Source organism: Colletes gigas, unplaced genomic scaffold (genome assembly GCF_013123115.1).
Source record: "Colletes gigas isolate AHSC1104 unplaced genomic scaffold, ASM1312311v1 Colletes_gigas_Sc00041, whole genome shotgun sequence".
NCBI classification, from domain to species: domain Eukaryota; kingdom Metazoa; phylum Arthropoda; class Insecta; order Hymenoptera; family Colletidae; genus Colletes; species Colletes gigas.
This window is the reverse complement of record NW_025106670.1, coordinates 1,422,162-1,437,907: the sequence shown is the minus strand read 5'-3', so window position 1 is coordinate 1,437,907 and position 15,746 is coordinate 1,422,162. Positions and strand designations below refer to the sequence as shown.

The 15,746-nt window shown below is 36.1% G+C and overlaps 2 protein-coding genes across 6 annotated transcripts; both read right to left on the bottom strand.

Moving 5' to 3' along the window:
* Positions 1–2,787: 2,787 nt before the first annotated feature.
* On the bottom strand, positions 2,788–5,482 carry LOC122402904 (polyubiquitin). Of its 2 annotated transcripts, XM_043406066.1 has the most exons (3): positions 5,341–5,482; positions 3,527–4,700; positions 2,788–3,297 (listed from the first exon to the last, which is right to left on the bottom strand). In XM_043406066.1, the coding sequence occupies exons 2-3, from the start codon at positions 4,692–4,694 to the stop codon at positions 3,218–3,220; spliced, it is 1,248 nt and encodes a 415-aa protein (XP_043262001.1). In that variant the 5' UTR covers positions 4,695–4,700; positions 5,341–5,482; the 3' UTR covers positions 2,788–3,217. The 2 variants fall into 2 exon arrangements, with proteins under 2 accessions (XP_043262001.1, XP_043262000.1); XM_043406065.1 differs by having other exon boundaries at positions 2,788–4,700.
* Positions 5,483–5,620: 138 nt separating this feature from the next.
* On the bottom strand, positions 5,621–15,557 carry LOC122402902 (zinc finger RNA-binding protein). 4 transcript variants are annotated; one of them, XR_006259561.1, is made up of 12 exons: positions 15,373–15,557; positions 14,931–15,094; positions 14,473–14,814; positions 13,500–14,066; positions 12,644–13,357; positions 12,283–12,574; positions 12,015–12,202; positions 10,875–11,023; positions 9,574–9,669; positions 9,286–9,406; positions 6,848–9,020; positions 5,621–5,757 (listed from the first exon to the last, which is right to left on the bottom strand). XR_006259561.1 is itself a non-coding variant. In XM_043406064.1 (11 exons), exons 1-11 carry the CDS (start codon positions 15,420–15,422, stop codon positions 8,737–8,739), a joined length of 2,967 nt encoding a protein of 988 aa, XP_043261999.1. In that variant the 5' UTR covers positions 15,423–15,557; the 3' UTR covers positions 6,648–8,736. The 4 variants fall into 4 exon arrangements, 1 of the variants encoding a protein (XP_043261999.1); XR_006259563.1 differs by having other exon boundaries at positions 13,500–13,955; XR_006259562.1 differs by lacking the exon at positions 5,621–5,757 and having other exon boundaries at positions 6,650–6,991; positions 7,618–9,020.
* Between the last annotated feature and the right edge of the window lie 189 nt (positions 15,558–15,746).

Below are 15,746 nucleotides of genomic sequence, written 5' to 3'. Positions count from 1 at the left end.
CGGTAACGAGGAGTTTAAATTTCAAATTGAAAAAATAATTAATTTGATTGGAAAATATTAAATTAGAATACCGCGACCGAAGATTTAAATCGGCGAACAAATGATTCTACTATCGCGATTCGGAAAACAGAAAGAGCCACGATGCTCTGTAAGTAATTTAATATTGCGTAGAAAACACTGCTTCTATTCTCGCGTTTGTCTAACACCGTGGAACGATAACGTGCTTGGGGTCACTTTGGCCCGAAAAACAAACTTGTTGCTACGCTCGATCACTGACTCTACCGGCCGCATTGCGCGCGGCCAACAAATTTCCTGGAAAGAAAAGACCTGAAAAGAAAGGGACAGGAGACAAGAAATACAACAAGCACATCTGTGCGCTTAGCCTATCGATTTTTGTTTTTCTTCTTACTAGAATTCGACAACGAAAACACTGCTTTGCTTAGTACTTACTGCTGTATACATACATAGTTTATCCCGTACAAGATCAATGCCACGAAGGCGAAATATTCTCATTCAATGAGAATTTCAACGACACAATATTATCTACGGAAATAATTATTTAATCTATAAATATTATATCACTAAATTTCATAATTAGAGTTGCAAGCATGATCATGTTTACTTTACCGAACGTTAGAATATCTCGTAATTTTTATAAATATTCCGAAATTTGCAAGAATTAAAGTTTGCTAGTTATTTATGCCTGAATAGCATATTTCAACTCCGCAGTTACTACGTTTTATGAAACTTGTATCGAAATATATGTATATGCAAATTGCAATTACGACGATTCGTAAAGAAATCTAAAGAATCAATTAAATAAATAACAGTCGGAAATATTCAATCGCGATCAAGATACAGTCTAATATAAACTATTCCAATGTATCGTTAATATCTACCGACGCCATTTTTGTATACTTCGATATGTATCGAAGTAGATAAAATGTTTGTTACCGATTTTAATACTTTATCTTAACAATGACCGATCAGAAAATTAAGAACATGCTTACAACGAATAACGTAATAAAGCTACGATAAAAATGTACAAATATTAATATGAATGTTAATTTTTGTTATAATTGTTTAAACGTTACCAATAATGTTACCAATATTCTCTTCAAAATTTGTCGACTGGTCTGCCATCTGTTATGGCGTCCTTTACGCGCCAATAAAATTTTCCATGGCGTCGAATTTCAATCAGAGACTGCAACAGAAATAATATAGAAATAAAATCATAATTAAACAATGACTGATTATAATTAGGAAATAGGAAAAGGTTAGAAATACATACTTCGTTGGTCGCGAAACGCCGACACGTCTTGACAGGTTTCGACAGGTTTCGACAAGTCTTCTTAATTTCGAATTCCAATGGGAGACTGTAACAGAAACGAAATAACGATGCATTAAAGTACAGAAACGATGATTATCGAAACAGTATTGCAAGAGATTGTAATTAAAGATTAATAGGTTAGAAATACGCACCTCAGTCGCGGAGCACCGCTACGTCTTGACGTCAAAGTCGGAATGATGGCCGCCGGCTGTGCTCGGCAACGCTCGGGAATTAGGCGGCGGGGTGGGGACGCTCCGATGTCTCCCGAAGCTTCTATTACGAACACGAGAGGTGCCTCGGATAGAAACCGCGGATAGACTGATTTTTAGCAAATTAATTACAATTTTAAAATTCACCTGAGGTGACCTCGATGAGAATTTTTGTTTTCGAAAATGCGTATTTATCTATTACCTATCTATTGTAAGCTACTACTATATTGTAATACCATACGTTTTACTTGTTCCATTTCGAAAACTCTATCAATATTATACAAAAGTCCACTCGGTAGCATGTAAGTACGAACATTTTAAGTACATGAAAATTTAACGGTAATTCCCAGAATTTCCACGGTGATATTAAACTACCGACCAACGCTAAAACGCTCGGAAATTCGTTCACGTCTCGTCAGCGCGTGAAAATTTTAATCGAATTACTGCATGCATGCATCGGAGCAGCTGAAGTATAAATAATTGTGGACTGACCGTAGGTCACCACTGCCACTGACGATTACGCATCACCTTGTTTAATTTCTATAAAATACAGCGAGCATTCGGGTATCGCTTTTATACTAGTTCAAATAGTCACAATTTTAATCGCAAGTTATACACTAGGTAAGACAAATATCGAAGATCCGATTAACATAACATGTACTCGGACGAATTTTGTTTAACTTGGAAAAAGAAGATACAAATACTGTGCAACTCTGTTTAATCTTAATCGATTTGTAAGACTAAACGTTAAAAAGAAATGAGAGAACACTACAGTATCGATACATTCATATTTCTGATCGTAAGACTTCTTTTTCGCAAACAAGAAACTTTAGATAAAGATACTAACTATAACGAATACTATAACTTATTTCGAACATCGAATTTTAAAGCTGCAATTTTTCCAGTTTGTCAAAAGAAGTAAAGTAATAGAACAAAAATTAGTGCATGCTTGTTTCTTCGATAAATTACAATCATCGCATTTGAAATATATTGACTAGTTTTGATAGAAATTTACGTAGTTTCGTTTAAGTAGCAAATGCTAGAATACTGTCTAATGATCAAAATGTAATGTTCAATATTAACTACAATGCCATAAGGCACAATTGTAATAATATTGTAACACTCATTAGAAAACTACAAATAAAATGCATTCGAAATTTTAGACAGAAAAACACTTTATACTGTATCTAACAATTACTCTAACAATTATACATATAACAAATAAAAAAATTACAAAGTACATAATGATTAATTTCATTAAAGCATCATTTATTTACCAGTGTATACCATTAACATAAATATTAGATAATCAGTCGCTAGTAAGAATATAAGTAAAAAAATGTATTTCCATTTATCATATATGTCTATGCTTTAAAACTAAATCAAATTCAGGAATCATAAAGCACCACCACTTAGGCGGAGAATTAAAAAAAGGGTCGAGTCCTTATAAATATTGTAGTCGGAAAGTTTGCGACCATCCTCCAGTAGTTTATCAGCATAGATCATCCGTTACTCTTCTAGAGGGATGCCTTCCTTCTTAAAAACATTGTCCTTAAGATCCAAATACAAAGATTTACCTGTACAAATTTGAAATACAATTTGAAGTCGAAGTACAAGATGGAGGGTAGATTCTTTCTGGATAATGTACGTCCATCTTCAAGCTGCTTCCCGGCGAAAATTAATATTTGCTGATCTGGTGGGATACCCTCTTTATCTTGAATTTTTCGGACGCCTCAACTACCAGAGTAATTGTCTTTCCTGTAAGAGTTTTAACAAAAAAAATGCATTCAATCATGAAGACTGAGTACAACATTCACCACAGATTCTTCTTGAATTTTATAGTCAGCTACTGTACGTCCATCTTCTAGCCGTTTCCCAAAGAAAACTAATATTTGCTGATGTGGTAGAATACCCTCTTTTTCTTGAATTTTAGCTTTAACAGTCCGAATAGTGTCAGTACCCTCGACATCCAAAATAGTAATCTTACCTGTAAGACACTTCGCGATAATTTTCATTCCTCCACGAAGTCTGAGTACAAGATGGAGAGTGGATTCCTTCTGAATGTTATAATCAGATAATGTTCGTCCATCTTCTAGTTGTTTTCCGGCAAAAATTAATCTTTGCTGATCTGGGGGAATGCCCTCTTTATCTTGAATTTTAGCTTTAACATTCTCAATAGTATCAGATGCCTCAACTTCCAAAGTAATTGTCTTTCCTGTAAGAGTCTTTACAAAAATTTGCATTCCTCCACGCAGTCTAAGTACAAGATGCAATGTAGATTCTTTTTGAATACTATAGTCAGATAACGTCCGTCCATCTTCAAGCTGCTTTCCTGCAAAAATCAATCTTTGCTGATCTGGCGGGATGCCTTCTTTGTCCTGAATTTTAGCCTTAACATTCTCAATAGTATCAGACGCCTCGACTTCCAGAGTAATCGTCTTCCCAGTAAGAGTCTTTACAAAAATTTGCATGCCTCCTCGAAGACGAAGTACAAGATGGAGAGTGGATTCCTTCTGAATATTATAGTCGGATAATGTTCGTCCATCTTCAAGCTGCTTTCCAGCAAATATCAATCTTTGCTGATCTGGCGGGATGCCCTCTTTGTCCTGAATTTTAGCCTTAACATTCTCAATAGTATCAGACGCTTCGACTTCCAAAGTAATCGTCTTTCCTGTTAGGGTCTTTACAAAAATTTGCATTCCTCCACGAAGTCTGAGTACAAGATGCAATGTAGATTCCTTCTGAATGTTATAATCAGATAATGTACGTCCATCTTCAAGCTGTTTCCCAGCAAAAATTAATCTTTGCTGATCTGGAGGGATGCCCTCTTTGTCCTGAATCTTAGCTTTGACATTCTCAATAGTATCAGATGCCTCGACTTCCAAAGTAATTGTCTTTCCTGTAAGAGTCTTCACAAAAATTTGCATACCTCCACGAAGTCTGAGTACAAGATGGAGGGTGGATTCCTTCTGAATGTTATAATCAGACAATGTACGTCCATCTTCAAGCTGTTTCCCAGCAAAAATTAATCTTTGCTGATCTGGAGGAATGCCCTCTTTATCCTGAATTTTTGCTTTTACATTTTCGATCGTGTCGGAAGCTTCTACCTCGAGGGTTATTGTTTTTCCAGTCAATGTTTTAACAAAGATCTGCATGTTTATCTGGGAAGAAAATAAAAACTATCTTATGATAATTATCGAATTTACATATTGCTAATTACTAAGTATATAAAGTGAAATTTAAACAATTATAGACGATCCGCGCTATGCACATTCTATACGTTTATCATAAAAATCATAAGAATCGTTTAAACATGACAAATTTTAATATGGAATGTTCTAGATATCTTCTCCATGATGACGTCAGTTGACCGAATCAATAACCGCCATTTTATTGCAAGCTACTACGCCACAAATGAAAGTGCTGATTCCTTCAGTTCAAGATATTAAGTATTCGACAAAAAGATTATGTTCTCGTCCATAATACATATAACTCTAGCACTATATTTATATGCCCCCCGGTTATAATTGAAATAGTCTTTCGAAACTGTTGTAGAAATTGATTTGAAACCAAACCTATGGTCGACGCCCTCAAGGCCAAAAGGCTTCTTTAAACGGTAAATGTCTCATTTAATACTCTTTTGTACGCATTTTTTATTAGTAACGAAGTTAACGCTACAAATATCGCATCGTATAATTACAATGTACAAATATGATGATGAAACAATGTAGAATTGTGATGAAATGTGCAATTTCCTTTAAATAAAAGGATAATCTAAACAATAAACGTAACTATTCTTACCTTCCGTAGAAATACCTCGTAATGTAGCAAAAATTTTCAATAAAATACGTTACAGCTCTTTTTAGTCGACTAAAACCTCCGCAAGAAATCTTGTAGAACTGAACACAGCACAAACTGAACGTTCCTTTTATGGGGCCATCAAAAGATATACTGATCATGCGCAAACGAGTCACAAGATTTCCTGTCAGTTGCTTATTGGATTAAATTTTCTGGTGTCGCTGCACCCGGATTGGTTTTTCAGACAAAGCGTAGAGCTAATGTATTTTTTGTTTTACATTAACTTCGTATCATTTTTTAAAATCATTGTAATATATTGTCGTTTTCAGAATAATATTCCTTATTCAACGGAAAATTTTATTCGTATACTTTCGTCTTTGAAATGTCACATTCTGATTCAAATAGATGGCGCACAAAAATCTAAATTACCAAACAAAAGAAAATGATGATTCATTGTTTTTCATATTTGTTCCAGTAATTTCGATGTACACATATACATGTTATATTTATGTAAAAGTTATTATTATTAGGTATCTATGTGCACACGTACAACAACAAATGCAAAATATGTAGCTTATACGATCAATGCACGAATAGGTTTTAGAAACAATCCAATTCACAATAAACAGCACATGACAATTAAAATTATGTACAATCATAGAAAAAAATTAATTTAATACAGAATAAAATTCCAAAGACAATGACTACATTGCATTTTATGTACTAGGCTGATTCAACTGTTTCATAACTCATAAAATTTGTCTTAAATGTATTTAGAAAACGATTCAATATTAACAGCATTAATTTAAATTAGTGCATAGGTATACCTAAATACATATTTCAAACATGTATTTACACTGTATTGCATTATATAACGTAATAGAATTTAATGTTTCGCTTGGAAAGAAATATTTCGTTTATTTATAGCATTTCATTCTATAACAATTCCCGGAAATTACTTACCAGATGTTTATAAATAAATGTATCTTTTTCACTGCGTAGTGAAGTCCATTTCGTTGGTAGTACTCAAAAACAAAAAAAAAAAAAAAAAATGAAAAGAAAATTAAATTAATTACAGCTAGCAATAGATTCAAATTTTGTTTATGTATATAGATAAATAATTGTTTTATATGAAATACATGACAATTTCGAAAACATTACTTATGGTAAGCTATGTACATTTTTTAGTTTAATGTTTTATTAATAACATTGAAGTAATTGATTTTAATCAACTGCACAATTACATGATTGATTAATAACCACAACAATTTATTAGTCTAAAAGAAAAAGAAAAGGAAAACTCGCAGACTTTATAGATTAGATTTTTTACATTTCTCAATTTACAGTTTAGTTTTAATAATTACTCGATTAACCTATTTTTTTCAAACGGGATTTTTGTTTAGCAAACATGTAACAACTTTCTAACACGTATTAAATTAAGAATTGCTCTCGAAAATAAAAAATAAAATGTCTTTTTTTCTATCAAACAAAAATATCATTATCAATTTACCTTCGCTATGCCGTTCAATTCGTAATACTGAACAAATAATACATAGAATTTGAAATGAAAATTCCTCAAGGCTCTACACACTTTCGTTATTGCAGGTTACAAGGACTGAGTAGAGAAAGTTTGCGAATTTTCTTTGTAAAACACCTGCAAACGTACAACGCATTATGTTACATTAATATTTGGTTGAAAAGATAATAAATTAAAAATACATATGTCACGTAGCTCGAGATTATATATACAAATATATTTTAATTAATACTGTGAAACAGGAAACGAAAGGTGGCTAATACTAGTTCATATTGAGTTGAAGCATGTGCCAGTTCAGTCAAAAGGGATTAAAATAACCGTAACTATGCCTATGAATTACAAATGTTATAAAAAATCGAAATGATGGGGGTTAAATCATTGAACACTCGTATCATAAAAGACTAGTTGCACCAAACAGAATAAACGTTATATAAAATTACCTTCGTGACTCAATGTAAATTAAATCTTTCTTTATTAATTTTGTGTACTATCTTCTATGTTTAGTAGAAAATTAATACAGTATCAGTCTCAGTTCTGCTCGGTGCGATTCAAAAATAAATTAACTTTCTTTGTATGTTAAGTGTTTGTTCATGTAAAAAATTACCTAGTAACCATAATCATACAATCTGAGTGCTATTGTGTGTGTGGCCTTCTTACTAAGAGGATTCTTATTAGTCCGATTCATTATTAAATGATGTCATAATATACTACATACGCAAAGGAATATGGAAGTGAAAAAAAACCTTATACTTATCGCATGCATGTTCGATTTATTCAAAGAGGATTTGCATGTGTACAACAGAAGATCCATACACTGTGTCAGAGAAAAATTTGTTTCAATAAGGACATTTTTCAAGCGATATTCGACTGCCTGAGATTTTTAAATAACTGCAGCAAGTTTTCAGGAATTCTTGACACGTGCACTTAACCCTCATTGGACAGCAAAGCGTCTATTTCAATAATCGACTTGCAACTCTGCTTTCTTGGAATCTTCTGCGTGAAACAATCCACGCAACGTGAACTTACAACTTATTTGGTGCAGTGAAACATACTGCACTTCTTTACGACTACACACACAACATACACACGAATTCTCAATACAAACTAACCTACGCTTAACCTCAAAACTTATAAATGTTCATTTTATTATCACCCTTTCTATTAAATTTTTATCATATATATGGTGACTTTGAAATATAGCTAAATAAGTAATTCAAATTAACGCATTCATCATTTCCTTTGACAAAATCCTAGTGCTGGAACTAATCGTACCAATTGCCTGTTTGGGAAAGGTCTTAAACTTTTCCAAATTGTCATAAAATAATATAATTGCAGAGAGTCCTTATTTACCCTAAAAAGAATAGTATCTAGATTCTGAAATAACATCGAAATGTTTCATAAAATGAACCTAAGAAACGAGATTTGAGAAATTAATATGTTCTTATATCGGAGATATTCAAAACTTATTTAAAAATTAAGATGCTTGTAATAATTAAATACATCATTTTTGTCATTCAATTGTTGAGAACTTAGTGCTAGCAGAAAAAACGATACTTTGATGATGTCGCTACACATTCAAAGTTGAAATAAAAATATATAATAATAAACCTGATTCAATAATTTTTCTTCGCCATTAAAATTATGGATTCTGAATTGAAACGACGCCACTAGTTGTCCAAAGAAATACCTGTACTCGAAACCAACGTGATAATGCGGCAATAGGTCATTTAATTTCGCTCCAAACTTTGACATCTTCCCAGTATAGAAACGTTTTCATTGAACAAGCAATTGACACGAGAGAAATTCGTTTCTTATACTATATAAGTTATGAGTAAATTGATAAAGCGAATATTTTGGTAGATCTATTTGGAGTCGGTCTCCATTTTGATCTCCTCTGCCTTTTTATCTTTCTTCGAAGCCTCACTGTCTGTTCCTTCTCCGTTACTGTTATCGCGTCTACGTTTTCTAGTAAATCGGCCTTTATATTTAGGCGGTGGAAGTTGTTCCATACCCAGAACTTTATGAATTTGACGAAAGGCGACCAATCGCAAAGCATGTTGCGCCGAAGCAGTTATGTCTTCCCTTTGTTGAGCCGTCATATTACCTATTGCATCTACTGGTTCCTTTTCACACGGATCGGACAATCCTGTAAATAAAAATAATTATTTATTATCGTGTTCCATTATACAGATTGTATAAATTTAATGGGAAGGATAAAAAAAAATCAGACCGCCAAATCATCCACGCGATATTGCGAAATACTTCATCGAGACGCGAAAATCGAAATACTCGATTTTCGAATCAACAATGAAGCTCCACAATATGCTCAGTCTCGTCATCTGGTATCATCATTTTGTTTCTTTTTATCTATAGAATTTGAATTATTAAATATACGATGAAGGAAAAAATACCTGGACTTCCTGGAAGCAATATTCCTCCAGCCACACATTCCAAGAGCCGCCTTAAAGCTTCACCTGGACTAAGAGGACCTCCAGCAGTGCTGATCACTTTCTCAGTTAGCAGTTCCAATGCCTTGTAATTAAATATTTATTTATTTCTAACCGCTTGTTGTTGTAAATAATATAAATTTAATTTATTGTAACGATAAAAAATATGTACTTTACGATATTAAATATTTAATATAATATTATTGAATAAAAATATAGAAGTTGGAATATAAAAGATTGTTGTATACTAACCCATGGGTTCAATGGCCCCCAGGTGGGTACACGGTTACAAAGATCACGCATTATGCGAATGACCATAACACAGCTCTGCAGTGAAGTTGCTCTAGCCTGTTAAATATGATCAGTACTTCAGTAGATATAATTTAATATACGCGTTAAAATCTCTGAGCCTTCTGGAGATGCGACACCCTAAACTACTTTTAATTTGCTTTGTGTGGGCTTTAGCTATCCTCCCAGCCTCGTGCCTATAACCCCTAAGTATTAGCCCATATCAAAATTACCGGGTGTTTATTATTTCCTGAACAATTAATACCTAACATAATATTTAAAAAAAAGTACAACGTATTGGAAAAAATGTGCACTCGACAAAGTGCTAAATATAACAGTTGAACTTATAAATTGAAAAACACCCGATATACTTATGACACCACTGTGTGTTTGTGCTTGTCTGTCTTTTAACAGTCAACAGTGCTTACAATGCACATTGTGTAGAAAGCATCGAAGAACAAGGTACATATTTATAGAGAGCAATACGCTAACTTTAGTAACTTCTAAGACAGACCTAGAACAGACTCAGTCTAGGCTACAATGCATTAAGATTAATCCAGAATAATGAACAAGCTTGATCATAAGCATTATAAAGCAGTTAAATGCATTATAAACAAAATAAACAAAACTACATTCTTTTAAGAGAAATTACGTACTTTTAAATATGATTTTTCCGCAAACAGTTTCCTATTATTCTGGATGTTGATGATTGGAAGTAAAGCAAATGTAAGCTCTCGGTGTGCATCAGTATTTAAATTGCTACAATTCATACTTACATAATGCTTAAACTTCTTGTCTGAGACTATCTGAATGCACGTTGAATGTTTCTGTTTATGAAATTATATCAGAGTTATGTACATACATGTGTTTTTATAAAACTGCCATTAACCAAACATTGCCACTGTTGTCACATACAGCAATCGTTGGAAATTATAAACTAGAAATGATTCTAGAAAATGTGTTCAGTATCTTTGGTAAAAAAAGCAATAATCAGTGGGCAAATTGGATTGGCAGACGTAAGAATTTCGGAACATCAAACGTGACCAAATACATGTTTCAGACAAAATCATATCAACAAGAAGATGATAATAAAAATAAAATTGTCACAAGGCTGGAAGTTCTAAGACTGCTCTTTTTTGCGGACAGAGAGAGAGGACAACTTGCACGCATTTCGCGTATCAGGAGAAAATAACAGAAAACAGTCGTTAAGTGCCAAATGGCACCGACAATTTGAAATCTTGAACTGAGAGTTGATTGATTCAAACCTGAAACCACTTGGCATGCCTGAGTGCAGCTAAAGCCTCCAAACACTTAGCCTTGGGAAGTACATCTGGTGGATCTGGTTTCGTCACAGCGGGCACCGCGGGCGTAGTTTGCGGTTGAGCAGCTCCCTGTTGCTGTTGTCCAGCATTATCTGAGATTCCAACAAAGAAAGCACAACACGCTTAGACAACACTTAGAGTGTTTGATCATGCCCAATTTGGGTTTTCCCTCTATAATTATATTTCAACTCAAGTATATTAATTAAACATGAGGACTATAGCCTATAACATTCTCATCAAAACAAAAATAAACCTAATCGAATGTAGTACACGACAATGGTGGAGTTACTCCTACTCGTGTACGTCCTTTTTCACGTTCGAAGTTTTAAAAGAACGACCGACGTTTCTTAATCGCGTTGATAGCGTTACTCAAATTCGTACAAAAGTATCGCTATCAAGAGAATCGTCGGTTAGAATAAGGAGTCTACTGCACATTGTACAACATGCGTACAGCATTCGATGATAGAGGGTTCTTTCTTTAAATTATTAATGCATGATCAAAAAGTCCATAGTTTTAAAATTGCCTCAGCGTTGTTTCCTCATACCAAAAGCGTGTCCACGTTCATATTAGCATACTCTTCCTTATTGGAGACTCCAGCTCAGCTTATAAACGAGAACTTATAGAATCTATTGCTACAAATTATTTTAAAGCGACGCCTAATCGTATCAAGTTTACGCTCTCTCTTTTCCGTTAAAAAATGGCTCACATTACTTTATGTTTACGTACGCTCTTACAATTTTTCTTTTTTTTTATCGTTGACTTTTTAGTGCTTTCCGAAAGTATAAGCCATAGTCAATCGTGGACACACTAAATTGCAGCTGTATTGGAAAGGAAAGGAATTTTTTTATGTTAGAGCGTATATACACTGGCAACCGTTGAAGTCCTTGGCTGCACCTGCGTCTTCCTGGTGCTTGAAAAATATACAGAGAAGCATTTGGGCCATGAAAAGAACAAACAAAATTCACAAACCGCGCAACCGAGAAAATATCATTGGAAATAAAAGGCGCTTTCTGTAAAATTACTGAAACGATTATAGTTATCCTTTTCTTGGCCACCATGAAAATATAGAACGGTTTAATCACCTGCAGCTGCTGCTGGTTTAGGCGTTTCGCGCATTAGAGGACTAGTGAGTGTTACGCTGACAGTCACGCTCCCTCCTGAAACCGTTAAAGCAGCCGACTCTGGATGCTTTCCAACGTTGTACGTATCCTCGGGAGCTACGATCTTCAACTGAGCCGGAAGAATTTCAGCAACTTTATTCAATAGAGTTCTATGAAAACGGAAACAAATTAAGTTAACCTACAAACATATTTATAGAAACAATACTGAGAAACACTTGTTGCAACTAACCGTGTTGGTTTTTCGGCGCACAGAACTACCAGACAAACATGGTTATCGCCGGATAGTAAAAGTCCTTTTGCCAAATTACCAACGCGCATTACACCCCTGAGTATTCTTGAGTCTTCTTTTTCCTTTTGGAACGAAAACAGGTTACCATCGCTACCATCTTCTTTCTGTGGTGTGGCATTTTTCTTTTTATCAGGTTCTTCTTTTGCTTTCGCCGAATCCGCATTTGGTTGTTGCACGGGTGTACTTGGAACTGTCGGCGTAGCATTATTAGTAGGTGGTGTAGTTTTCTTGCCTATAATTAAAAAAACATTTTCACAACATTCTTAATGTAAACGATAAAAGAATAAAATCAAATAGTTACCAGCTTCTGCTAAAGTATCGGATACGAACTTCAATGCTTTCTCAGTGTCTGAAACAATTTTCTGAACTGCCAGCAGTTCTTGTTCCTTAGGATAAATAGTTGTATGATGAGCTAATACGTGTTTGTCATCTGAAGAATCCGGTCTCCTCTGAGGACCAGGGAACATCATCATTGGCGGTGGTCCAGGGAAAGGACGCGGCATTGGCGGAGCTCCTGGTCCACGTCCATAACGTCGATACCATTCATAGTATTCGCATTCTTCTTCGTAACGCCGTCTTTCTTCCCAATACATCATTTCTTCGTCCACCATCGGACCCATTGGTCCTAATTGATTAATTTCTTCTCTACGACGTAAATACTCATCCCGCATCTGTTGCCTACGTAGTTTCTCCTCCAACATTTTTCTCTGTTTTAAGCTTGGTTTCATATCAACGACTAAATCGGGATTAACCTTTTTCTTGTAAGCAAATCTATGCCGTCTTCCTTTCATATGCATATCTTTGGCATTGGGATCATTAAATCTGCATTCACAAAGTTTGCAGTTGAAGCTGATTATCTTTCCGTCTTCGGATTTATTCTCCTCTATATATTCTTGGCCAACTGGTTGGATATCTTTCTCATCGACAGCTGCTTCTTCTACGGTCTCTTCCGTTGCAGTTTCTTCAGGTTTCAGTTCTGCAGTTTGATTTTGATTTACAGTTCCCAAATTTCCAGCTGCGAATATTGTACCATTACTTAATTGCATACACGTACGACAAAACTGTTCTTACATTTTGTACAAACAATAATAACAAATGTGTCTATATAATCGTATACTTGTACAAAAAGAATAAATCGAATATAAAAATATACTTACAAGCAACAAAATTAATTTTAGGAGTAGCTGTTACTGTAGCTTTGTTAGCTCTTGCAGTTTTAACAGCTGTTGCTGGCTTTGGGTTGAGAACAGTTGGATCTGCGCTCGGTATAGGTTTTCCTAGTTTAGTATGGAGCTTCACAACTTTCTGATGCTTAGCACCTCTAATGTGAGCAGCATACGCATCATTTCCAGTACAAGTAACATCACAAAGTTCGCAACGTAGACTGTTGCCTGCTCCACGCGCTGGTGGTTGCTGCGGCACCTTCAAAGAAGCTTCCTTCTTCTTATGCTTCTGGCCTTCGAGATGTTCGCGGTACGTCTGAGGTCCAGCACAGCTGATCTTACACACATCGCAATAGTGTAGCTGCTGAGGCTTGGGGGGCTGCTTGGGCCGCATTGCCTTCATCCCTCCCCCTCCAGCGGCAAATCCCTTCCGTCCGTAGCCCTGCCAACCTCCAGTCTTCTGGTTAGTTGAATTGCTGTTTGCACTCTGTTGGGCTACATACATAGTCGCAGCGCTATATAGCGCTGCGTCGTAGCCGGAATACGTTGTACTCGCCGTTTCTAAGGGAAATGAAATTGAAACCTCAAACTTTGGAGGAGTCAATTCTTTGTATTCGTGGAACCATTCTACTAACTTGTATCCATCAAAACGAGTGTTTCATAGCTTTATCGAATTATTTGCAAAGTAAACTGTGCAACATTCATATCTCTATAAATTCTTCGATTCGATTACTTCCTTACTTCTCAATGATATACAATTCTACTAGACTTCCAAACCAGGTTGTGGTTTAAAACATTACCAGAATTTCATATTTCGTTCGTGTATAACAACTTTAATAGCAGGAGGATCAATTTCATATTATTGGAACCCAGATCACGGTTAGCAGGATATTTACAAAGGACTTTGAATTTTGGCGAAAAACACGGACACATAACCACATCTGAACGCGATGCAATGAAAACTTACTATTTGTTGCTGTCGATGGTGTTGCGGCTGGTGTAGCTGGTGCTGTATATCCAGAGGAATAGGTGGCGCTTTGCGTAGGATTAGATTGCTGATAAGCCGTACTCGATGCTTGGTACGTTTTAGCTTGTCCAGTACTAGTAGCTTGCCTTGCAGTGCCTGTGTAAGCACTGGTCGTACTATAAGCAGGTTTTGCAGCTTGATAGTGTGTTTCTGTAGTAGTGTAAGTTGCAGCGGCCGCTGCAGGTTGCTGATAATAAGTTTTGGTAGCGTCGTAAGTAGCTGCAGGTGCAGCACGACCGTAACCGTAATCGTACGTTTGAGCCACAGTACCAGGATTAGCAGCTAGAACGAGAAACGGACATGGTATTAGACGAACTTGTCAAACTTGATTGGCAATGTTGAAAACACGAATACCTATTGAAAGGAAAAATAAAAGAAATTGTAAAGAGTGATCTCACCAGCGTATGTGGTTCCAGTAGCGGCTGCTGCAGCGGCTGCTTGGTAAGTTTCGTAACCTGTAGCCGCGCCGGCAGCGGGACGTTGAGTGTACGTGGCGGCGGTTGCCGCTGGAGTTACTGCATATCCCGCTTGACCAGTTTGATAAGCGGCTGCACTGGTCGCTCTATTCGAAATAAGGAATAGATTTTATTACGGACAAGATACGGAAAGTAAAATGGAAACGGGCAAAACGAAAAAGACCTCTATCGGATCCGTGCCCGGGAGAGACGCTCGATGGACGCTCTAACTCTCAGCAAGAAATGGCGGCCAAGCCGGCTGGGCTCTCGCGTGCACCGATTTTAACGAACAGTTATTACTCCCGCCAACGTAGTTACAGTCACGATTTGTCGATAAACTTAACACTAGCTACTTAATAATTATGGTATGCAATCGATTTCGTACCCATATTGCGTTCCGCCGTGAGTAAACCCAAAATAATTGTTCTGAGCCATCCTTCCTCGCAGAGAATCCCGGAAAGAAGGACAATGGAGGAAGTTGTAGGGCGTGCCACGAACTCGATAGAATGGCGGCGCTGCCGCGGCTCCTATTGGTTATTCTGTTGGAGCCGGGCGCAACAATTGCAAGAATGCCGCGCCCTCAGTGGCCGCTTCCACGAGAACCCTGCGTCGTCCTCCGACAAACTACCTCCGCGCAAATCAACGCGCTACCATACTAGCCAGAGAAACTACCGCGAGAAAGTATTCACGAAGCGGACAGGTATATGCGGTTAATTGAAACTTAACTTACTGCGTTTTTCTTGTTATCTCCGGTTTCCG

Bases quoted from the DNA above. Each gene is read 5' to 3' on its own strand.
- LOC122402904 (XM_043406065.1), bottom strand. From the start codon at position 4,694: ATGCAGATCTTTGTTAAAACATTGACTGGAAAAACAATAACCCTCGAG.
- LOC122402902 (XM_043406064.1), bottom strand. From the start codon at position 15,422: ATGGCTCAGAACAATTATTTTGGGTTTACTCACGGCGGAACGCAATAT. The intron at 12,575-12,643 runs GTAACTATTTGA...TTTTAATTATAG, and splicing joins CGATACTTTAGCAGAAGCTG to GCAAGAAAACTACACCACCT. The intron at 12,203-12,282 runs GTTAGTTGCAAC...CCGTTTTCATAG, and splicing joins TGCGCCGAAAAACCAACACG to AACTCTATTGAATAAAGTTG.